We start from the raw sequence: 25,323 nt of genomic DNA, 5'->3' as shown, positions 1-25,323 counted from the left end.
ACTTATGGTCACTACCATCCAAAGAAAATTAGTCTTTCAAGAATATTTGAAGCAAAGCCAATTTCAACTTGAAAAAAACTGTTCTTGAAGTCTTTTGTCCACAGCTTTTCTCATCTGTAGCACATCTCTTATGTTAAAGCCACAGGCAATTCTTTTTCTCAGATGGTTTGTGTATTTCTTTGTGTATATATTTTAAAAATTATGTTTAAACAATTTCATCACCATGTACTCTAGAATGGCCTCTTTATTCTATTGATTCAAATCCTTTTTCCACTGGCTGAAAGACTGAGGAATGAGAATATGAGGAATATGAGGAAGGTAATAGCAGGAAGTTCCCCACGTCATTCTAACAGTCCATGTGTAGAATAAGAGCAGAATCTTAAATCACAGGCAGAAGGTAATTCATCATAATTGTGCTACAGGGTATTAAGCATATCAGAGATAGCACATCTGGATATTTTATACCTCAACCACAGTACCCAAACCCATATCTGACAGACAATTTCCTGTACTTAATGTGATGAGCCCTTATACAATCTGGAACATCTCTTAGACCAGAGGACTATTTTGAAATCCAACCACTATAAAAAAGTCCTTGTTTCCTTTCTCTTTCAGCACACTCTGTTGTGTTCAATAGTCTATAATTTCTCATTTGTTCTGACAAACATCCCAGTCCTTGAACAGTTGGCAAGACCCTGCAGGGATCCAACACACTTCCAGTCAGGTTGGGTTGTAAACTTGTCACTCCTACTGCACTCCAGCTCATGTAATACACATTCTGGCTCCCTGAATTCCTCTCCCAGTTGCAATTAAGTATGTTACAGAATCATGAAATAATAAAATCATAAAATAATTTCAGTTGGAAAATGTCTTTAAGATGATTGAGTCCAGTGATAAACTCATACTGCCAAGTCCAACACTAAACATCTTCCCTGAGCCTATTCACCTTTTGAGTATCCAAGAATGATGACTCAGCCACTTCCCTGGAAAGCCACTTCCCTCTTGCTGCTTGACAACCCTGTCCATGAATGTTTCCTAATATCCAATCTAAATGGCCCTTGGCACAACTTGAGGCCATTCTCTCTTGTCCCAAACTATCTCAGCTTTTTGTCTTACCTGCCCCTTTCAGCTGCTGTTGTTACTCATGATGTTATGATGTTATTCATCTTTGTTTCTGATCTTCTGAGCCGTTTTTCCACTTCTACTCTTCACTCTGTTTGACTGTCTATAAACATGTACAGAAGTGCAATAGCCAGGATACCAAGGCAGTGTGCTCCCAACTCCATTCCTACAGCCACAGGAGAAGTGATTGTAATTCCCTTCCTACTCATCAATGCGGTGCTGGTATATTGCTTTGGTATAGCTATTTCTATTCCTGTTCACACCATTACTATATAATTTCTAGTAAACTTCCTCAGGCACTGGCTTTTCTTGAAAGAGTCTATTTTAATCCTATTTCAAAGGATCTAAACAGTCTTTACATAGACACTTGTCCAAGCAGGAAACAGAAGTAAATATTGAAGGCCTCAATGAACATTCATTTCCATGACTCCACTTCCTAATATTTGTTACTCTTTATACACACCTAATTAATGATAGAGATATAAGCTTTGACAGAGCTATGTTATCAATGGTTTTGACAGAAACTTTCAGACAAAATTAAGTACATTCTAAAAGATATATTTTTTAACAGAGACAATAGAAAGTACATTCAAATTCTTTCTCTTCCCCAACAAATCAAATCTACAGAAGATCCTCCCTGGTCTGAATTAACTATAATAGTAAAGGATTTAATGTCAGGTTGAATAATGATAGATTCAATATTTCAGAGACTTGCTGCTGCTTTAATTCATGAGTATCATGAAATAGGGTCTAGGAAACATTTGTATTAAAGAAAAGTAATATATTCAGCTGAAACTTTAGCAAGAAAATGCACTACAGCAGTGAAATTGTCAGTATTCATGTATCAACCTGGGTTTAGCTGATCTGACAAATCTTTTAGATAACAGAAAACATAACACAGTTTGAAATAGTTTAGAAACACATTATGTTCACTTAATAGCAGATGTGAAACAGTGTACTGACACTTTGGGCCTTTTACTCCAACCCTTGTAAACCACTAATTAATCTTCTTATGTTAGCAAGATCATAGTCTTTCAGTGTAAAGAGCTGATGCACTGAAATGCCGTGAAATTGTTTTATGAAGTTGACTGAGAGTGCCCTTGGGTTTGTCCGTAGTTTTTTTCTGGTTGTTTTAACCAGTTTCTTCCATAGCCTTGTATGTGCAAATCCATTAGCCCAGTTTACTTAAATTTCCATATCAAATACAGAGCAAACAGTCTTTCCCAGCTTTTCACAGGTTAATGCAGATTAAGTCTCTCTAAAGACTTATATTAGCTGAATTTGAGCTCCTCACACATTAGGAAAGAGTATTATATGTCTCTTATCCCTCTTAATGCAGAAGGACCTCGTTTGCCTCTTATTCCTCCATGCCTTTTTTGTGTCTCTGTTTCCTGTCTTTTAAAGAATTCTGGACTGCTCAAGCAGATTTTATGAAGTCTATCTAGGAGTAAGTGGAGACTTGTATTTCTCTACAAAGAGAAAAAAAAAAAAAAATTTTAAGCATGTTTGAGACAGAAAGGAAGAGGAATGATTTTCCCATTCCTCCCCAGTGTCCAAGCTCAGATAAAATAAAGATTCAGCCTTATCAAGCAGTGAATGACATCACCCCTCTATCTCCCCAAGAAACCCAAGCAGGTTGAGCATTTGCAAAACACACCAAGGGGTCAGCTTTCAGTTCAAAAAATAAATACTTGAAAAGAACGAAAAGGAATTCAATCCAAACCACTGTACAAAAAAAAGTCTTTCAGTGAAAGGATGAGAATATTGCCATTGACAGGGGTGGGGAGAAAATGTACCAGTTTATTTGGTATTAAGAATAATCAAATTGCCATGGATGAAGCCAAGAGATCCAAGCCTCCCTTTGGTCCCTGAAGGAAGTCCTAGCATAACATTTCCCTATATCAGCACATCCCAGTTCCCTCCTGGAGGAAAAATGTCCAGGCAGATTCTTTGCAGGAGTAGGTTTTGATTCTGGCCTGGAGCGATGTTAGGTGTTTGCTCTCTAACTGAACCCCCCAAACAACCCACAGTCAAGCATCCCCTCAGCTGAGGAGGGCTGAATCCAGTCTAAATTAGGGTTTTTCCCATGCCAGAAAACCTTGGGCTAAACAGTTAGGACAGGTCTTACAGCAGAGCCAAGAACTGGCTTTTAATATTGTGGTTTCAATCCTATTTCAAAACTTAAACTGATAACCCTCCATCTTAATTTAAAAATAAATCCTGCTGCCTCACTTAATCATGTCTCCAAAAAGACTTTGGCCAGATCCACAGCATGCTGGTGTCCTTTCCAGAGGGAAAGCCAGCTGTTTCACCTCCTTTCTTTCATTCTGCAGGCATCCCCAGAGGCTATACAGCTACCACAGCTGTCTCTTGGTGTACCCTTTGGCTACCAGCTCTGCTCTGATGAGCCCCAGCTTCTCAGAGGCCTGGACAGCGGGACACATTTGGGGCACATTTGGTGCTGATTTAAAAACAGGTTGAATTTGCTTTCAACATGGCATCCAGAACACAAAGGTGGATAGGGGCCAAATTCTCCTCATGCTGAGTTGAGTGCAGCAAATTCTTGGATCTTTATAATATTTAATTTTTCCTTTCTTTCAAGTTGACCTGTCCTGTTTTGCTTCATTCTTCTTTCATTTTTTAAAAATCCTATTTACTTTTGTCTATCTGCCTCTTCTTCCTTATTTTTTGTTTCCAGTAACAGGATTAATAATTTTCACTTCATTGCTTCTGACATTGCTTTACTGACTCATATTTTGCCATAAATTTTAACATTTTTATTTTTATTTTTGGGCTGCACTTCCCCCCAAATACAGTCCTTTTTGGGAAAAACACATCTCCCCCACAAATCCCTTAAATGATGTAATAAATCCTTCTTTGGAGAAATTTTTGCCCAGGTATGATGTCTTATCTGTTGCCATTAAATAGATGCTTGGCTTTGACATGACAAACCACCAGTGTGTTTTAAATAGACTTGATTTTTAGGTGGAATTATCTCCTTTGGCAAAGGCAAGGACACATTGTCTTTCTTCCTTCCACTCTTTTTTATACTATTTAAGACTATAATGACAAATGCTTTTTCTCCCTTTGATATTTTAAAGAACTAAGGTCTTGGACATGTGTCTTTCCTCTATATGCTTGGTTTTATGGGGTACCATTGAGATGAACATAATCTTGCATAAGATGGTTGTGAAAAACCAAAAAACAACCTAACCCAAACACCCCACAAAAGAAAACCCTTATGGTTTTATTGTTCTGTCAAGGATTTATTGTCAAATTCCATTTCAGCAATTCCAGACATCAGGATCAAAAAAATGTTTGTGGGCTCAGAAAAGTGTCCCATTGCTATTTTGAGTCAATAGCTAACTATAAATGTTCTTTGATAAGAATACTGAGAGGACTTCATGAAGGAATGGTGCTGGGATCTCTGTTACAGCATTGTGCACACCACATGGATCTTATCAGCCTAGACAATAGGTAGGGCTCATTTCCTAGCAGGCTGGATTATTACTGAGCAAAAATATCAATGAATCAATTAATAATCAATTCACCTTCATGGAATATTAGACTAATTCTCTTTCCTGACTGATGAGTGCTTCTAATGTTTTCAACAAGCTCAGTATTGTGGGGTGGAATTCATTCTCTTCTATTTCACCTATTTGCAATGAAAATTGCTCTCCTAACATCTTTGGGCATCTGTTTTAGAATGAGATGGCTCAAATCCTAGGTGTTTTTTCTCCTCATTGATTATAGGGAGAGTTCAAGGTGGTAGCTCAGATATGGCAGTGGGGGTGGACTAGATGCTCTTTAAAGGTACCTTCCAATCCAAATAATTTCATAATTCTATGATATGAGTTTCTATTCTGTTTTTTTGTAAACGGTCAGATGAATCTCATCCAGACAGATTTCTTTTTGCTTTATGCTTAGCATTTTGCTGTTTCCATTGAAAAAAAATGAGGAAGAAAACTTCAGGAGGCTACACAACATTAGAAGAAAATAAGTTCCGCAATATCAAAGGCAGTGGGCATGTTTTAGTGGCAAACCCACTTCACCAGCAAGCTGATAATATTCTGAATTACTTCAATGGCTCAATCCCATTTGAACAGTCATGGTAGCATGTAATCATAGTTTAATATCAACTGGTTTTAATATCAACAGTTTTAACAAAAAGTCTAATGCATCGTACATCATTCATTTGATGCAAGCCAAGATTGTTTTGAGGATTATATCCAAAACTAGGCACTAGACAACAAAATTTAGATGTATTAACAGCTTGGTTTTACGTATCTGGATCCCCAGAGCAGCATACAGGACCAGACTGGTGTCTGAGCCAGAGTATATTGTCAGTCTCATCTCAATGCTCATTACAAATCCATGCCAGTAATACTCAAGTTTACAGCTGCCCGAAGTTGACTCCTCCTGGCAGCAAGGAGCTATAATTTCCCCTTCATGTCCATCCATTAGGCATCCACAGCTCTAAGACTCCTCTCTAAGGGAGTCCCTCTGGTCCTTCATTTGAATAGAATAGTCCTTCTAATGGGAAGGAGGAAGAGGAGGAAAGTGCAATTCCCTCTCCATGTTGCACTTATATTCCCAATTTTTTCTGTAGTGATAATCCAAGACTCTAGCTACCACACCATGATCTGGGTGATTCAGGCTCAGCTCCCAGGACTTCAGATCATGGATAAGATATACATAGAAAAAAAAAACCAGTCTGGGGAGGAGAAGGAACTAGAAGCCAGCATTTCTTTTTCTAGTTATTACAGCTGGGTTATGAAGTCATGGTTCTTCTCTGGTCCAATAAAATTAGAATTTTTCTGGCACAACTTCTGAGGTTCTGCAGAGGGAAGGACAAGTGTCAGAACTGGCTGGTAGCTAGATGACTTTCCTGGGAGAGAAATGAATTACTGAAAGCAAGATCGCTGCTTGGCCTAATGGTCTGAGTGCTAGGGAAGGGTGAGGGACGGGACAGAAACTTCCCCTAGTTGAGTTTTAAAATCTGCTTGCTGCAGATGAATTTTACCCAATTCTGCTGGAATAAGACATGGACAAAGGTCTCAGCTCAAGGGAAGCTTTTAATGCATTTGTAAGCAATGCATTGCTTTGTCAAGGTGGGAGTGGTCAGGGTGTGCTTCAAGACAGTCGAGTGAACACCTGAGTGTTCTTTAACTAGAGGAGCATGATGCCTGGTTTTCAATTAAAAGCAGCTGTGTGAGGCGTTTAAAGTTGTTCCTGTTATAAAGATGGGGATCCAGTGAAGCTGGATAAATCAGCTAATCCCAGCACACTGCAGTGAGGCCAACAGCCTGCTGTGTAAAACCTCAGCAGGTCCCTGTGGGCATCATTAGATATCCTCATACCTTAAAAATCTTGTCCCTGATGCTATTTACTTTCTATTAGAGGGCAACCTAGGCCAGCAGCTCCCCAGGGTTCCACTGGGGTGTCAAGGCAGAGCCTGGCCCATCCCTCCATCCCAGTCAGGAGTGGGGCAGTGCAGGGCACCAGGGCAGCCCCAGCCCTGGCTTCATGCTCTTCCTGGGGATGGGCTGAGCCCACACCAGGACACATGGGCAGGCCCAGCTTGGTGGGACTCCATGACCAGGCAGGGGAGCTGGAGCCCATCCCTGCTGTGACACCGGTGGGGCAGGGCAAGCTGGCCCAGAGGGCTGATGTAGTGTCTTTGCAGGGAAACCCAGGTGGCTGGGCAGGGACAGTCAGGTTGTCTGTACCTCAGGGCCCACACACCTGCATGCACAGGTCATTCCAAAGGCAGGCAGGTGTTGTATGGCTGCTGCTGTGCTGCCAGCCATGCCCTGTGTTTGTCCACACACCTGCCTTAGCTGCTCTGGGCAAAGCCTTACCATGACTCCTGTAGATGCCTTGCCTCCACGTGGGCTTGGATTTCACCATTGATGCTTATTTGCAAAACACATGCCACTAAATCCAGCTTGTTTATGCAACTTAAGCATCATTTGGGCCCGAGAGCGTCCATCTCAGCTGTCAAGATACTGATTTAAACATCCCTGAAAGGAAATGTGGCTTTCCAATTTGGTTGCAAGCTAGTTGCCCTTTTCACAGGTAACAAAACCCTGACCCACAAGTCTGTGAATGAAAACAGCCTGCTCCACAAGTAGAGGTGCCTGTGGGCCCGAGTTCCCTGGAGCAGTCAGCCACTGCATGATGGTTTGCAGCTGTTTGTGTTGACTCTGCTGTGGGTGGTTTAACATTCGTGAGGGCACACCACATGGTGAACTCAGACTCTCAACATGACATAATTGCTGTCTTTGGACAAAATAAACACCTCAGAAACATAAACAAAGATGTTTATTGCAAATAAAAAATCATATTCACATCATTAAGTCTTATGAAATATAAAGAGGTCATTTTGCAAGTTGTCAGGCATCCACGGGCACAAGGGCTGCCGTTTTCATCAGAGCAGCTGCCTGGGACATGCATATATTTATCTGGATGTGCTCAGCCAAATCTCTAGCCTTCTTTCTAGAAAGGTCTTGATTTGGGTGGTGACATCATTCTGACATTTTCACAGCTTCATTTTCTCCCAATCTGGCAGTAGAGGCTCATAGAAAACACCAAACCAAGAATCTGGAAAACAAAGATATTGCTGGTATTACTTGGCAGTTCTGGAAATCCTAGGATATAAGTGATACACAATGGGAGTATTTTGTTTGTCTTGGATTTACATGTAGGCTAAATCTGCTATGGAGAAGATTTTTTCCAATGTGGCTCTTACAGAGTAGAAGAATTAAATCTAAATAGAAGAATTAAAAAGAATTAAAGAAGTATATATCACAGGTAAGACTGCCAACACCATGGAGAAGTTTCATTTGTTTAAAAGTTGGATTGCCTCTGTGCATGAGGAATTCTGTACCTCTGTATTTAAAATGTAGTTGTTAGCTGTAATGGAGCAGCAATTATGGAGAAGTTCAAGAAATTTGGACAAAAATGGAGCATTTTATTTTCTGATAAAGTTAGAGGAATGTTCACTGTGTACTCTAAGGGTTGTCTCCCTTTGAAATCTCTCTTCCACTGTCACTCTCTTTTGTGTAACCATATGTGTGAAGTGTATATATACAGGTATACACATACATGTGTGTACTGTATACAGGTATAGATCTATAAACCTACTTCATTGTTTGGAGTTGCAAATGATCGTGCAACAAATATTTTGTATTTATCAGTAATGGACTTTGGATAGAAACAATAATGAGTTAATGAAAGAAGTTGTTACTTGAAATAGAAAATCCAGTAGAGCCACCTTCTGTATTGGGAATTACTGGGTACAATTCCATGACCCATGGCAGACAGATGGTGAGATCAGATCAGAAACTTCCTTCTGGATTTAAAGTTAACCAGTCTGTGAAGGTATTCCACAAAAGTGGAAAGCACCCAACAGACACCTTTGAAGCCATGAACACTGACAGACTTTATTTACTTAAGGAAGAGACATGGAAGAGCATATGTACTGCAGAGGTACAGCTAAGGCAAAGGGTTGGACTCACACCTGGAATAAACTGCCAGGGTTTCCCTGACATACCATGCCCACATTTGCACTTGCACCTAAATGAAACGGAGCCATTCTTATCTGTATAATTTTCACTAGCAGGGTGAGCTGAAAGCAGTAACAGCTCACAAGTGGCATAATAAAGCAGGCAGAGGAGGGAAGAGCACTTCTTTTTTATCTGGGATTTCCTAGAGCACAGAGGTGGTTAAGCAGGTGGCCTTTGATTTGTAATTGCTTGAGTTAATATGGAAAGGCTAAATGTTTATCAAATGTAAATTGCCACCTGAAAATTTGTGCTGAGTTTCATATTTTTTCCTTATGTTGTTTTCTAATCCTTTTATGACTGGCAGAGGCAGCCAGCACCAAAAATGCCAGCTGGAGAACAGGAAAGAAGGATGGCCAATGAACTAAGGGCTACAACTCACATAACTGCAGTAACTAGAGCAAAGTGACTTGCCTTAGGGGTATAGATGCAATTTTACACTTCTATTTTAAGGCCATTTAATATCAGTGTATTTCACCTATTTTTCCCTCAAAGTAAATATATGGGTGAGAGACCTGATACACCCTCATACAGCTCCTTAAATATCAGAGAGCCTGTGCTGAGTAAGAAGTTGGTGACCTGTCCTCTTTCACTGCTGCAGCTACATAATTCTTCACCACTTACTACCATTTTCCTGGAAACTCAGTTTTGAGTTGGATCTTTTGCCCACTCTTCTACCACGAGGAGCAATCCTCTGCAAATGATGTTAAGAAGTTTTTGCTTTGAATGACAGACTGAACTTTCCACCACAATCTTTTGAATTTCTGTTTTTCCCTCAAACATTCACTGGTGGAGAGCAAGGGCAGAGAAAAACCAAAGAGGAAGAGTGAAAAGAAAAAAATTACTGAAAAAAGCATAATGAAATCCCCTGTTTCTTTATCATTTTCTCCTATTCAAATCAAAATCAAGTAGCTGACTGGATTCCTCCTCTCTTCAGAGAAAATCTTGCATGTTATTCTTCAGTGTATGGTGAGGAAATTAAAATAAGCAGTTCACATACGCTGTAGTATTTTACACACAGGAATATATGGAGCATCAGATGTGTGCTCTCAGACACATTCATGAATCATCTTGATGCTTATAATACCTCAGAATTATAATATTGTACCAAAACTTCTTAATAATAAAAATAGGTAATTTAGGTGATAAGTTTTCTTTGGAGATGGCTTTTTCTTCAAGAAAAGATGAGAAAGAGGAGGAAAAAATCTGGCTTATTTAAACACCTCTATATACAGGGCTCAGTGTCAAGGCACAGCCTGGTTTCAGAACTGGCAATTTTTTTGAAGAAAATGTCCCATGTGATACACTTATACAGGCAGCAGGGTGGTCTGATCTCACCTGAAGCTTACAGCTCAGCAGCCATATAGTTTAATGAAATATGTTTATATGAAATAACAGTAAGGTTATAGCTAAGGTGAGAGGTGGTTTTCCCTTGTCAATTAATTGAGCAAGCCATGTGTTTTAATCCCATTCCCAATGTATTTCCAAGTAGAACATATTGCTTGTCAGCTACTAAGTATTTTAACAGTGTACACTGGTACCTCAATAACAGCGAGTCCAAAGGCGATCCCCATAATTATGACCAGATTGTCTTTAATTTGTTGCATAATCACTTCTCCACAAGGCTGAAAAATAAAATAAAATTATTAATTGTAGGTAAGCAATATTATCCTACAGTTATATAGGAATGCATGTTCTAAAATGACTCTCTCAAATGTTCTCTCTCTCCTTCTCTTTAACTGTGCAAAGAAAGGCTGTTTGAATTTACTCTGGCTTGTTGCTAATGAACACAAAAAACACAGCTATGTGTACCTTATGCTCTGTGAAAGTCTTTGCCTTTCCAGGTATAAAGATTTAATAGCTGAGAATAAAAAGTATGTCAAAGAAAGACATACAGCTGTAATGCCTAATGTTTGCATTATTTTCAGTTAACAAGGAAAGAAGTGTTTGTACTTACTTTCACTTGATGATCATTCACTACCAGGAAAAAGCCAATGAAGCCATGACCAGAACTGAGAGGGAACTTCAGTTTCCCACCAATCTAATCTTTGGATATGAAACTTCAAGGTTTATTATTAGACTTGGGATTAACTAAAAATATTTGGTTATAAAACCTAGCTTCAAATTTGATTTTTTTCAATGTTTGGTGTCTTAGGTTGGGGCTGGAAGGGAGTAATCAGCATGGCTTCATGAAGGGAAAGTCCTGCTCGTTGAACTCAATTTCCTTCTATGAGACGGTAACCCACCTAACTGATCTTGGATAGCCAGTAGATGCGATCTCTTTGGACTTCAGCAAAGATTTTGATTCTAGCTCTCACATTATCCTTCTGGACAAAACGTCCAGCCTACAGCTAAATAACCATGTTATGCCATGGGTGAGCAACTGGCTCATGGGTCAGGGAAAAAGAGTTTAGTAAGTGAGGTAACATCACTCTGGAGTCTGGTTAGTGGGATTCTGCAGGGCTCCATCCTCAGTCCAGTTGTCTTCAACATGTTCCTTAACAACCTGCATGTGCAGGGCTCAAAGGAATACTAAGGAAGTTTGCCAACAACACTAAACTAGGAGGAGCTGTTAATTTCCTTGAGGGAAGAGAGGTTCTAGAGAGAGAGCTCGACTAAACAGAGAGATTGGCAATCACCAATCAAACGAAGTTTAACAAGGTCAAGAGTCACATTTTGCAACCCTGGTTATGTTTGGGTTCAACTGAGGAGCAAGAGGTTGGAGAGCAGTGCCTGGAAAGGGACCTGGGGGTCCTGGTCCATGGTAAGTTGAACAGAGCCAGCAGTGCCCTGGAGCCAGGAGGGACAGCCCTGTCCTGGGGGCATCAGGGACAGCAGCACAGCCAGGCAAGGGAGGGGATTGTCCCCTCTGCTCTGAGCTGGGGCAGCCTCACCTCCAGTGCTGGGGCAGGTTTGGGCTCCATAATATATGAAAGGTACAAAGCTACAAAAGATTGTCCAAAGGAGGGCCATGAGGACAGTGAAGGACCTTGAGGGGAAGCCATATGAGGAGTGGCTGAGGACACTTGCTCTATTCAACCTGGAGGAGACTGAGAAGAGACCTCATTTGGGTCTTCAGCATCCTCATGAGGGCAAACAGAGGGGCAGGTACTGATTTCTTCACTCTCATGAACAGTGACAGGACTCAAGGAAATGTCATGAAGCTGAGTCAGGGGAGATTTAGCTTGAATATCAAGAAAAGATTCTTGACCCACAGGGTGGCTGGGCACTGGAACAGGCTCTCCAGGGCAGTGGTCACAGCACCAAGTCTGATGGAGTTCAAGAAGCATTTGGACAATGCTTTTATGCACATGGAGTGATTCTTGGGGCTGTCCTTTGCTGTGCAGGGGTTGGAGTTAATGATCCTGATGGTCCCTTCCAACACAGCCTATTCTATGATGCTACAACTGAAGCTCCGTGCAGATCTACTTTCCTTTCAAATATTTGCATATGTCTGTTTTTACAGTGACTACATCATCTCCAGGCACTGACAATCCTCCTTCTGCAAACAGGAGGGAAAGCCAAGTACAGCTAAATACATCAAAATTACATTACTCTTACAACACTACAACTATCTTTCCCCCAAATATAGTTGTATTTTTTACCATATTTCTTCTCTCACAATAAACACATGGGTCTTCTCCTTCTAGTTCTTCTAAAAATCTCTCATTTAAGCTGACTCATAATTGCACTGAATTTCAAATCTTTTTTTCCATATCAGAAGAGTTGGATGTCTCCACTAGCATCTCACACCACCATGAAATCTGTGTTCATATGAGCGATATCTTGCACCTGCAGTAATTTCACAGATGGCTTCTCATGTGTCCTTTGAGGGCTTGCCTGAGGCCAAAGAGACATTAAAGTGTGGCCAAAACAGCCTCTTTGTATACATCTCATTTCCAGATTAGGTTCTGGTATCCTCTACTTAACTAGATTGTTTCTTTGCTTTAAAACAGTATTTGCTTCTGTGGGACTACACGGGGAGGAGATTATTGCTCAGGCAGGGCCTAATTAAGGAGCTGTGCAATTAGGGAATTATACAGCCAGAATGGACATTTGCTAGAATCTGCTTGGTGCATACTGGCAAACTTTGCATCAACAACATTCTAAAACTTCAATTACTTTGTGCTATTCAATTATTTTGTGCATTTATTTTTTAATATTTCTTTTCATATCTGTAGAGTCCAGATTTCCTCATAAGGAGACAGGCAAACCATGAAATTTATTATTTGAGATTTCTACTGTCTACTAGATGTTACTATTCTGAGTGTGCTTTCTTTTGGCCTGTCACCAGATATTTTGCCTTATTATTATTACATTAATTAATATTTTCAAAAGGCTGTAATTGTAAGAAATCAGTCTTGGAATATTCTGCCATGAATCCCACAATATGTAAAGTTTCTCTCCAGCAGATCCTGCAAAATGAGTATGGGTTTTTTTATTAAAGGATTATAAAACCCCAAAGGAATTGCATTTAATGTGCTTGATTTTCAATATACCTTAGCATTTTGAAAGTCTCTATGTCAACATGTCTACTACCACAATAAGCCTGGGTGGGAGCAAAACTTTCTGAGAGAGGAATGAGAGCCAAAGTGTAGCTAGTGTGCAGCTCTGACCCAGAGTCATACCCTGACCCCAAAGTCATGATAATTTTCATCAACAGTAACCACGCAGATTGCTAAAAACTGATTGCCTAAACTGGAGACATCTCAGAAAGAGGAAGGAGCAGAGGCACGAACAGTCATTTCTTAACAGATGGCACAGGGGTAATTCTGGCTAAGAAAGAGAAAGCAAAACTTTGCCTTTTCAGAACAATACGAACTGCTGTCTATGCAAGTCACCAAAGATAACCATGGGTTAAAGCTCAGCTCTTTGGAATGAATAATGAACATTTTTCTCACCTTTTTATAGATGTATTTGCTTTGATATTTTTTGCAGAGGTCGGATAATTGCTCCTCTGGTTCACACTGGCAGATGTTAGAAGAAGGTTTAAAATTTTCTCCCCAGTCTTGAGGTCCATTTGTCAATCCACAACATTTGTACTGCAAGAAAGGAGTAAATGGGGAGAAGAGTTTAAAAAGATGTGATTTTCAGTTTAAAGAGAGTAGGCGAGGGAGCTGAGAGGAACAACAAAAAACAAATTTTATTTCATCTTTTTCAATGTGGAAGGTGTCCAAAATTGGTATGTCTCAAATACCCTTTGCATTTTTATACCACTTGTAAGAATGCAAGTGCAAAAGTTTTGTTTTTTTTTAAAAAAAATAAGAGATAAGGGAAAAAGGACCAGATTTTCAGTATAAAATGCTCAAAAAATATTAGCATATTATAAAGCTAATAATTATCAGTGCTAGAATGGAACTGGACTACTAGGTATGGTATTTTATGAGAATCAAACCTTCTTTCTGTAGGTTATACTTGCAGAAGGTAAGTTGCCAGCTCCAGTAACATCCACATTTCACATCTTGAAAAGCCAGACTGGAAATGTAAATTCAGGCACATAAAACTCTGAAATCTGGAAAAATAACCACTTTGAATGATGGTTATCTCTTTAAATTAGAAATGGACTGAGGAGACCAGGGCTCCATTTGAGGTTTGTGAAACCTAAACCAGGTGCAGTTTCCACTATATTCAAGCCACTAAAGCTCAGGGGTGCAAACTTGGGTTTGAGGTCCTCCCTCTATTAAAAAGCAGCTGGAAATGTTCACATATATTTGTATAAAAGCAAAGGCTGTGGGACATAATATAGCAGTCCTGGTACATTTAAAAATTAATGCAGTAATTATGGGATTTTTCTTTTTATTCATCCCTCCAGAGAACTTATTATATCAGAAGAAATAAGCTGTCTCAGAAGCAGAGGACAAGGCTGGAGGGGGAATGGGGAAGGATACATGGAAGTAACATAGGGCACCAAAATATTCTTCCTTGTTTCATTTTCTTTCATATAGCAGTCTTTAAAACATAAAAATTAACTTTAAGTCTATCCATCATAGTCATCACCCATTAGGGACTGAAAAACACAGGACAGCAGGCATTCTGTCAATGTGCTTATGGGAGGGGAAGGGGTGTATGCTGTCGATGTTATCAATGGGATTCCAGGGTATTCTCTGTGAGACACCCAGGAACAAGCCTGCACTAAGCACTGCCCTCTGGGGTCTTGCAGGATAGGGGTTTCAGGAAAAGTACAAAGACAACAGAAACCAACTTCTCATCGTATTTTCTTCCTTCTTCTCACACAGTAAAGCATGGCATTTAATGACATCATAGCATTGGATATTCCAAATTAGATACAGTCCTGATGTTTTCCTAATCCCTGGGGTAATCTTTCCATAAAAGTACTGGAGAGTTCTTATTTGGGACATGTTGAGGGATCAATACTCCTTCAGAAGAGAAAGCTGTTAGAAAGGGCCATGGAGTCCTCTCATGAAAGAGCTTAGCTAACTGTCAGTCTTATTTGCATGTGGTGTGCCATGCTTCATTGCTCTTATAGACAGCACTATTGCACAAAAAAATTATCACAGAAAGACCATGTCCTTTCAAGAGAACAGAAGTTCCTTCTGTGGTGTTTCAGCTTGTTTCAACTTGACTTTAAGTCAGACCCTTCCCCATCCCCAGAGAATGAAATTCAAATCCAGGGTAGAGTAGTCATAAAATGAAGCAGAGACAGACATCAAAGATGAAACAGATAGCAACAACTTCTTTTTTTTACTGTTTAATTACCTTTCTCTCGAACTTCTGGAACTCCTCCTGATACTCTTTATGTTCTCCTGTAGTACTTTGCAGTGACTCCACCATGCTGCTTAGAGCAAGTTCAAAGGCTGATTCCACCTGAAAGTTAAAATATATTATTAATTTTTCTGTAAAGAAACAAAACTATATAAAGACATCAATGAAAATATAGAATAATAATGTACCTTAGATTTGTTCACTGCTCCTAAAACACCTCCTATGATCTGAAGAATCAGGATCAGAAGCAACGCAACAAAAAACTGGGAAAAAAACAAAATAGGTAGATTGACCAAGGTGATATAATTTCTTATAAGCTAACATTTATCTTTCATGTGCTTGAATAACTATGTAGGTAGAATGACTTGCCAGTCAGAGCTGCTCCAATTACTTCTTCTTTGACAATGAGAAAAAGTGGTGCTCAAGACTGTCCGTGCTCAGCGGGTGATCCAAACAAGGCACACACCAGAATAGTGTCATGATAACAGTGTGTAGGTGAGAGTTAGGCAGGAGGACAGGGAGGACATTCTAGGTAGACCAGCAACGGGACCGACTGGGAATTTATAAAATTAAATAGGATAGATAATGGGTGAAAGCTGGAGGATGGAACTTTGATGATGGCTGGTTGGAGAAAAAGCTGGTGACATGCTCAAGTCTCTCTGGACCCTGCCTTCTCACTGATGGGACCAGCCATGGTTTTTACCACAACAGAACAGGATCATAATCACCCTTTTGGTTAAAATAAAAGGTTCCCATCCTCATTTGATACTACTTGCAAGGACTCTACCCATCATATGTAGCTGTGGCCTGTTAAAGGTAACAAATGTTTTTCCTTCCTACCAACATCAGCATGCAGCGACTCTCCTTTGCAGCACCGCAACATCCCAGGAACCCGAGGATCATAATGATGGCACCCACGGCTATTAGTAGATTAACTCCTGCAAACATGCTGCTGTCCATCCCCTGAAAGGAGAGAGGGAAAAAAAACCTTTCAGCTATAAGAAGGTCCTCCTAAAAACATCTGTGTTTCCCAAAACAAGATAATTCTTTTGTAACTGATAAATATACTGAGTAGCAACTGTGGAGAAATTCTGATCCACAAATAAACAAAGCTCTAATGCTCCCTTTTTAAATGTTGTGGTCAAAACCCTTGTAAAACATGTTTTTTCATGACCTTTGTTTCTGCACAAGATGAAAATCAGCTTTATAGAGTAAATTAATAAATAAAGATCTTCTGTCTTTAAAGTGTCTTTCAGTTAGTTTTCAGTCAATGAATCTTTGCTTTTTACTGGAAGTAGAAGATTTGATTACTTCAAAACCTCTCCTACATTAATCCAATGTTAAAGAAACAAAATCTCTGTTTTTCATTAGAAGACCAGGAACTTACTCTGTGACTGTTCCTGAGAGAACACTTCTCAGAGCAATGCTGCATATATTAGAGAAATAGTTAGATGCATTTTCCAAAGCAGCTTTCTTTCTTTCTTTTCCTTTTTTTTTTCCCCACAGGCTTGATCTCTAATATTACCCTCAGAGATGAGAACTCTATTTTGATGTGTGGGACATTCAACTAAACAATTCATATACCTCAATATTATTAAATATCAAATAATTCCATTCCCAAAGGACTGACTTAGGCCAACGGCCAAAAGAGAAAAAAATGTTCAAAGAATATTTTCTAGTATGACCGGTGCCAAGATTAGCAAAAATGTCTGGAAGTTGTCACATTTATCTTCTGATGGAAATTGCAAAGGTATATAGACAAGTATAATTTGAAGAATGTGTTGTTCTTTCCCTTTCCAAGTTGGACTGAATCTCCTGTTATTTATTCTTAGAAAGCTCTATTCATCTACAGCCAAATCCTTATGGTCTGCTCAATTATTACCGAGGCGAAACATACATTGGTTTTGAATGGGAACTTTGCCTGCCTGGAGGCAAAAATGTGAGAAAATTATTTCAATTTTGATCCTGACTCTTAATTCATAGATTTTTGGGGAGTACTAAATGTTGCTTCAGGAAAGCAGATTGACACACATTTAAATATTCTTTTCTGAATAGGATATCTCTCAAAAAATAAGATATGGTAGTGGTTGTGGCTTTCCAAGTTCCATTGCATCGTTTGAGCCATCATACCAGAGATTGTCAAGTATCAATATGGCAATTTTGGCTTTTAGTAAAATGATGATTGAGGACTGAAAGTTGGGATTCTTCCTCTTCCAGAGAAGGGAATGGCAGAGCTCTCCACCATGACCTAATTTACCTAAGGACACAGTGTCATCTTGAACCAAGCTCTCTTGCATCCATGCTCTGCCTAACACGAGAGGTCTGGGGCTGGCTAAGGGTAACAGTGTCACCAGCCAAATGGCAGGGATTATTCAAAGCTATCTTCCTACCTCCACCATCTTTTTATTTCCAGGTGGGAAAATACTGATTTAAAAATTATTGTTCTTAACTGTGCTACAGCATCGACACTGAAGGCTCAATCTGAAAGCTGAAAATAAATGCTTCCATGTGACACCTGGCTGTTTCTTCACTCCTGTGGCCATAAAGTCTTTTCAAAAATAGAAGAATGCAAATTAAGCCTTCAAATTAATTTGCATTTCTGTGGCCAAATTCATTTGAAGAAATGTACTGACTAAATCTTAGTGCCAGTGGGTACACACTGGGCAAAAGGGCCTACAGGACCATGGGGTCTTTGAAACAACAGGACCAACCTCTGCTGCCTGTCTGCAAGATGAAGAACTCCTCAGAACTGTATCTTCCCTAGCTTTGCAGAAAATAAAAGTTATAATATCCTAAGTAATTTAATAACCCATCAAAAAATCCAGAAGGGCAACTCAGGGTCTTTTTGCTACTATCCAGGAGGACTTTCAGGGCATTGTAATCCTAGATTCTTGGGCATTTAAAACTCTTCACATACAAATATGAGGGGAAAAGGATAAGATGTTTTTAAGGAGCCATTGAAAATGAAGGGAAAAATCCTTTCTCCCTTTCAAAGTTGCATTTACTGGGGAAATGAGAATTGTGTTATTGAAGATAGTGAGAAAGATAAAAATATTCCCTACAAACATATGGAGTAACCCTGGGAATAGATGTGACTATACTATTCTAATAGGGAAAAACATTGAAAAGTCTATGAGCTGCATGGCTCCACATTATTCTCTCTTCCACCAAAATCATTAACAAAAGCATAATCACTTCATTAAAGGTGAGAGACACATTTTCAAACAGCAATCAGTGTGCATCTGCATGAAACTACACTAATAACACTAGCAGCTACCTCTCATAGTCACATATCTCTGCTTGCATCAATCACTTTATCTGACTACCTGCACCATGATGTTTAATCTTAACATCATAAAATGCATTCCTCTTCACCCACACAAACCACCTCAACAAAAACATAGAAAATTCATGGAAATGAAGATGGGAAATTCAAGTGTATGCAGTCGTTCCCATGTTTTACATGCCGCTGATATAACTGTGTGCATTTACCTGCTGACTACCGGTAACACGTATCCATATAGAGAATCCCAAAATAATGCAACCACACACCTGTGGGAGAAAATAAAGACAAGTTAGAAAGGTCAGCAACTTTTTTACAAACATTCAGTTTCCAAATTGCACTATAAGCTGTCCAAACTTCTGAAATCATTTGTTTGGCAAAGCAAAAGAAACATGAATTGCTGGAGCAGAGAATATTGATTCATTTCCAGGAAAATTCGTAAGTGTAGTCAAATCTTCAGGTATGCACCAAGTCCCTGATGTTTCCACCCCAGAGGACTATGCATTTACATGATGATTTATACATGTGTTTGGGAAGCACACAGAAATTCTGTCAGATGAGAGAGGAATATAAATTGCTATTGTATGTGTAAAACGGTGCTGTAAAGAATGTTGTTTCTTGTATAATGGAAACATGAGATTTGATAAGGGATGTTTGCATATCTGTTGTTTCTAGACTTATTTCACATATCTGGAGACATTCTCTATGGTAAAGCTACTAGGTAAAGTTCTAAATAAATTCCTTTTGATATTTTAAATGCAGCAATATCTGGCCATCTCCAGTCCTTGGAATGGAGATCACAAAATGCCTAGAGTAAATGTTCCCATTATATTTTTACAGAAAACAGCCAAGTACATGTGAATATTTGACCAGCATGACTTTCCTTAAGATGTTGAAGTCAGGGAAGATGAATCACAGGTCCAGATACATTCCCTCATCTCTAGTTGTGCTCTTATTTCATCAATCATTGAGGTACCATTCCCCTGTCTGCCAGTCACTCTATCCCTAACTTGTTGCTGATGATTCTTATGCAGATTATCTCTTTATTAAGAGTTGGACATAGGTAACCAAGAGGTTACACTCAGGTGTAAGGATTGTGCCTACTGAGACCACTGGGAGGAAAGAGACACCACTGAAGACCTGGGACTAGTCAGATTTAGAATTATCCTCATCAGCCATTAATACTCAAGTCATAAATGGCCCTGAAATGTTGTTATGAATTTCCCTTGATGACTGGGACTATTGAAATTAAAATAGTTATTTTTATATGGTTTAGATATTTTTTTTCTTTTAAAAACTTTCCTCACAGAAGTTCTCATATAATATTAGGCATAAAAGACATTAATGACCTTAGCAGATTATTGAATATGGAATAGTGCCAGCACTCAGACATGGGTACCACACATTTTCCTGCTCTAAGTAAAGCTCCTATAAGCATATTTTAAACATGAAAAAGAAAGTTGTACAACCAATGACAACTCTAACATGTTATCCAATTTAACTAGAACTCTCCACTGAAACCTTTTGAATCCTTCTGAATCTGTCCAGAAACTGATGGTATCATATGACTTTACATTTCAGTCTTGTTCAGCAGCACTGGGTGAGTGCTGTGGCTATTCACTAGATAACATGGGCTTGCTAATGTGAAAATTCCCACTGAAGCATCTATTGCAAAAAATTCAAAGACAGTTTGTCACACTGTCTTTTTTGTTACATACCTCTCATTAAAATACAGCAGAGTAGTAGAAGCAAATTTAGCTAAATGTACAGGAACTCATCAATCAAATAGGAATGCTACAGTATTTCCTCAACATAAAAATAGAAACATAATTTATAAATCAAAATTTTAGTAAGATGTACACATATTTCAATTTTTAAAATAGAGTTCTTTCAGGTTCATAAAAAATGTTCCATTTCTTTAAAATCTTAATGGTTTATTTCTATTTATATTCATAATATAAAAAGTATACAAAACACATAAAGAAAAGTTTTGAAATAGCAAATAAAAATGGTCTGTTCCCAAAGAGTCCATGTTGAACATGTCAAGTTTGCTGCAATACTCCATCTTAATTTTTAAGTTTTCTTAAAATAAAGTTTCAAGTAAATAAATTTTCATTCCAGGAAATTTCATTTTTAATGAACCTCTAGTGTTTTGTGATTGAATAAAATGAGCTTCTTTGAAAATGTCTTCACCCATATTCCCAAAATTAGATGACTATCATACTTTTGCCATAATCCTTGATAAAGAATAAGTGATCTTATCTCAGTCTCATAAATTGAACAGCAATAGTACTGCTGTTCCTCAAATTTGGTTGATCCTTCTCGAGCTTTCAGTTTTGGTGTGAGGAGGAAATACAGCCTAGTTGGTTAAATCAATATCACTTCAGATGAGCCTGCCATAGTCCTGAACCAACCATATATTAAGACTCTGCAATTCTCATACACCCAAATACCAAATTTGTGGGGAATTTCCTCCACTGGCACACCCTTTTCAAACATTCCATTCAAGGATATCAGGAGGGACTTTTACAAGGTTGCTTCTGTTAAAGAAAATATTTGACTGGAACACTTCCTTGAGACACCTGAAATTACAGCTTTAGGCAGGTCCGACAGAGAATGTGGTCTCTGGCTCAGCAAACCTGTTAAGCTTGTGTTGCTACTTCAGGGACTGAGATGTCCACATTAAGGTTCAGGGAAGGGGCCACTTTGTAGATGGGACTGCAAGTCTGGTATTAACAACTGATCAAAGATGCTCTGTCACTAACCACGTTGCTTTGAACTAGCATCACAAATCAGTATTCAGTGAAAAAAAAAAGGTAATTCTACAATTTTGCATGGTGTGAAGTAGCAGTAGTTGATACAATGAGGACAGCAGGTGAGACTGGATATCCTGCAAACTCCAAAGAAGGGAAAGAAGAAAAATCTGACATGTGTTGTACTTAATGCACAAAACTGACAAGGATTCATTTAAGGACTGTTAGAAACTCCATATAGGCACCCAGTTCCAAAGCACAGATCTTCAAAAGCCCATTGTCTGCTATTTTTCACCAAACTGGGAAGATGAAAAACTCTATGTGTGCTGGAGCCCAGCATGGGTCTCATGGGCACATAGATTCCCAGGGGACACAAATCATGTAGTGAGGCCACAGTCAATTTGCAGAGCAATCTTAGACTATGCCAGGGCTTACACACTCAGTGTGATGCCATGTGAACTGCTTATAAAAATTATCAGAAGGCTAGGAAGCCCATTCCTGAGTCTTCTAAGAGAGTACACTCCCTGATAGATAGCAAAGGGTGTAAAATGGAAGGACACCAGGTAAATATACAACTTCCATTCTTATCTATTTAGGTTAAAGTCACCTTCATTTCCCAGTGCCAGTAATTTTCCGCTTGTCTAGTGCCTTGAGCACTAGAGAGAGTAGCTGTGGGATGAGTGACTGTAAAGCCATCTCTGTTCCCTCTACCTTATTGTTGCAGTTTAATGATTTCCAAGTATTAAAGACAGGAATGTGAACCAAAACATGAACATTGAGTTTCATTATATTTCTGTCAGACCATGTATCTGTTCTTCCCAATCTCGATTGTGCTAAACTAAACACCTTCCCTAAAAGAGTTAACTACTGTTGCATTCCTGTCCTCTGTTCCATCCAGTCAGTCATGTGCACAGCAAACACTCTCAGCATTTTCCTCCTCAGAATACAGTATGGGTTTTCAAAATTTTCTATAAAGATAGGAAGTTTGTTTCACATACTCTTGTTTCAAGATGCTTCCAGGATCCCACCCCTTTTTTTTTCCCTAGGAAATCCATACTGTCACTGGAGGCATGGAACACTGTTCATTCTAGAAGTAGTTTGGAGCTTTTCTAATGCTAGACTGAGACATTTGCCCATGTTTTCACTTACAGTAAACACAGATGAATGTGAACATGTATGCTGGCTTTGGCTGGGGTAATTTTCTTCACAGTGGCTGATATAGGGCTGTGTTTTGGATTTGTGCTGAGCAGATGGTTGATAATATAGAGAAGCTTTTGCTATTGCTGAGTAGGGCTTACATCAAGTTTTCTTTCTCCTTTCATACTACTACTCTGGTGAGGAGACTGAGGGTGCATGGGAGGCTGGAACGAGCCAGGACAGGTGACCCCAACTGACCAAAGGGATGTTCCAGACTGTTTGACATCATGCTCAGTAGATAAAGCTGGGAGAAAGAAGGAGGAAGGCGGGGAATATTTGGAGTGATTTCATTTGTGTTCACAAGTAAACGTTTCACATAATTAAGCCCTGCCCTCCTGGAGCTGGCTGAACACCTGCCTGCCCATGTGAAGCAGGGAATTAATTCCTTCTTTTGTTTTGCTTGCATGAATGGCTTTTCCTTTCCCTATTAAACTGTCTATATGTCAACTCATGAATTTTCCAGCTTTTATGGCCTTCAATTCTTTTATGCCTTCAATTCTCTCCCCAGTCCTGCTGTTGGGGGAGTGAGTGTTTGCATGGTACCTGGTTGCTGGTTGAAATCAAACCATGAAAACAGGAAAAACTTCCTGAGGGACAAGAAATCAAATTCAGAAACTTACAGATTCTTGTAAGTACCATTGCATAAAAACTTCAAAATAAATATCAAAAATCTTCAATCTGCCTGGATAGAACTGGAGGAAGAAACTGAGGAAGACAGTCCAAACCATTGCTGGTCTGTCTGGAATTTCTTTGTGAGGTCCATAAGCAATCAAAGAATTTGGGCTAGCCACAAATTTTCCAAGGCTACTGTTTGTGGTCCCTTTTGAATGGTATCACCTTTTCACTCGAAAAAAATCCCTTGAGGCAAAGCCCATAATGTGGCTAAGCAGTTCTGCTTCTGGTTTCAGTGAACCCCTGGTGAACCTGACAGAGCTCTATCAGGAAATCTGACAGTGAGGTTGAACCATGAGAGAAATGTTCTTTAACTCAAACCTTTCAAGAGCTTTCAGGTTCTGAAATTCTTGCAACCCAGCTGAGATGTGATAAATAGACAAATAAGGTTCAAATAACACCCATAAACCTGCCTGCTGTGCTGTGTTGCATCGGCCTTGGTACAGCTGTGGCAGTACTGCCAGCACATACTGTACATTCTTACAAACATTTGCTGTCTGCCATCAGAAACTAATTATGCACTGAATGTAAAGCAAAAAGAAGGATATGAAAACCATTTATCAATTAGAAGACTAAAAATTCAAGTAAATTTTCCATCTTTTCTGTTGCAACTATATTTTCCGGACCTTGCATGCAAACAGCAGCAACAAAAGGAAGAGAACCCTCTATTGCTATTGGAGAGTCTACTATCTTCTGACTGAGATGAGTGATGTTGCTTGACATGAGGGGCACAAGATAAACAGGGAGATAGATTTGTGGCTTGTCTACTCTCAAATGCAGAGAGAAAGGTGTTTAGATGGAAAAAGACAAAGGGAAGGTTAAAAGTTAAATATATTCTCCCGTCCCTGATTTAGAATCATACTCTGGTTCCACTTATGCTCTATTTTCTTTACAATTCCTCTAACTGCAGCATTCAGATAATGGGGAACACATTTCATACATCACTAATAACAGTTTAAACACTAACTTACCCAAAAGAAAAAGTTGAAGATGAACATGGAGTACTTCATGCATTTGCTTACGCCCGCCATTTTCAACAAGCTGAGACAAAAACGAGTGCTGCAATAGAAGCTTTCCTAAGAGTTTGACTTGATATAAAAGTTGTTCTTGTGTCTTCAAAAAACCTCTCAAAGCACGTCACTGTGCTCTGCTCCTGTAAGCAAAAGTTATGACCAAGTCATCCACAATGCTTAAATAGTTGCTTTACCACAGGTAAATATTAACCAAGCATTGGAGAAGCACTACCAGTTGTTATCACCAAGTCTCCAGGCTCTTACTGTGTCCTGTGATTTGTACTTCTCTGTAATAATCCTGTGACTTGTCCTACACCTCCAAAGTAAATAATGAAGTACAAGTTGTTATAGTTTCGAGGGAGGAAACAGACCTGCTTTAAAGAGGAAGTTGAAATGATTTTATTTATAATGCTTTACGTTGCAGGGTTTACTCTTTCACTGCCTAGAGTTCACTGCCAGCATTCATTCTGTTGTGTTCACACTTCCACTTTAGATATCACCCAGCATAAAGGGATGAGCCTGCTTTGTCCCAGGAGAGAAGGCATAAGAAATCTACCAACATTTTCTCCCTCTGAGTATCTACTTCAGATCCTTTTCCTCACCACCTCAGGACCTCACAAATCTGAGCATTGTGATGCACAAAAGTCCTACTGTGCAGGTTTCCAGAAGTGTTTTGAACCCCACAGCAACCCTACTTCTGGCATTAGGTGCAGGATACATCTCGGCAATAGGAGCCTGACACATTCCAGAAAGTATGGCAATAAGTCTATTTCACTGGGTTTGGGCTTTATCATGTTTGTTTTCTTCTGTGTCCCTCCAACTAGGAGTCCTGAGTCAAAAATAGAGCTATTTTTCTGATGATAAAATAGGCTAGAGCCTATTTTCTGAAGAAGCCCTGTACAGCAGTGATTGTAGGAATGAGGGTCAGACACAGGTTTCTTAGAGGTTGCAATTAAAAAAAAATAGGCTTTAATTTTGGGGGTGAACACAGTGTG

The 25,323-nt window shown here is 39.3% G+C and overlaps 1 protein-coding gene across 1 annotated transcript; it reads right to left on the bottom strand.

Moving 5' to 3' along the window:
- Positions 1 to 7,429: 7,429 nt before the first annotated feature.
- Positions 7,430 to 24,590, bottom strand: TSPAN8 (tetraspanin 8). Its single transcript, XM_056482202.1, has 8 exons — positions 24,287 to 24,590; positions 18,903 to 18,962; positions 16,251 to 16,373; positions 15,599 to 15,673; positions 15,405 to 15,512; positions 13,589 to 13,729; positions 10,229 to 10,312; positions 7,430 to 7,725 (listed from the first exon to the last, which is right to left on the bottom strand). The coding sequence occupies exons 1-8, from the start codon at positions 24,344 to 24,346 to the stop codon at positions 7,672 to 7,674; spliced, it is 705 nt and encodes a 234-aa protein (XP_056338177.1). The 5' UTR covers positions 24,347 to 24,590; the 3' UTR covers positions 7,430 to 7,671.
- Positions 24,591 to 25,323: the final 733 nt, after the last annotated feature.

Source organism: Oenanthe melanoleuca, chromosome 1A (genome assembly GCF_029582105.1).
Source record: "Oenanthe melanoleuca isolate GR-GAL-2019-014 chromosome 1A, OMel1.0, whole genome shotgun sequence".
Classification (NCBI taxonomy): domain Eukaryota; kingdom Metazoa; phylum Chordata; class Aves; order Passeriformes; family Muscicapidae; genus Oenanthe; species Oenanthe melanoleuca.
The sequence above is the reverse complement of the archived record's forward strand: the minus strand, read 5'-3'. Positions and strand labels throughout refer to the sequence as shown.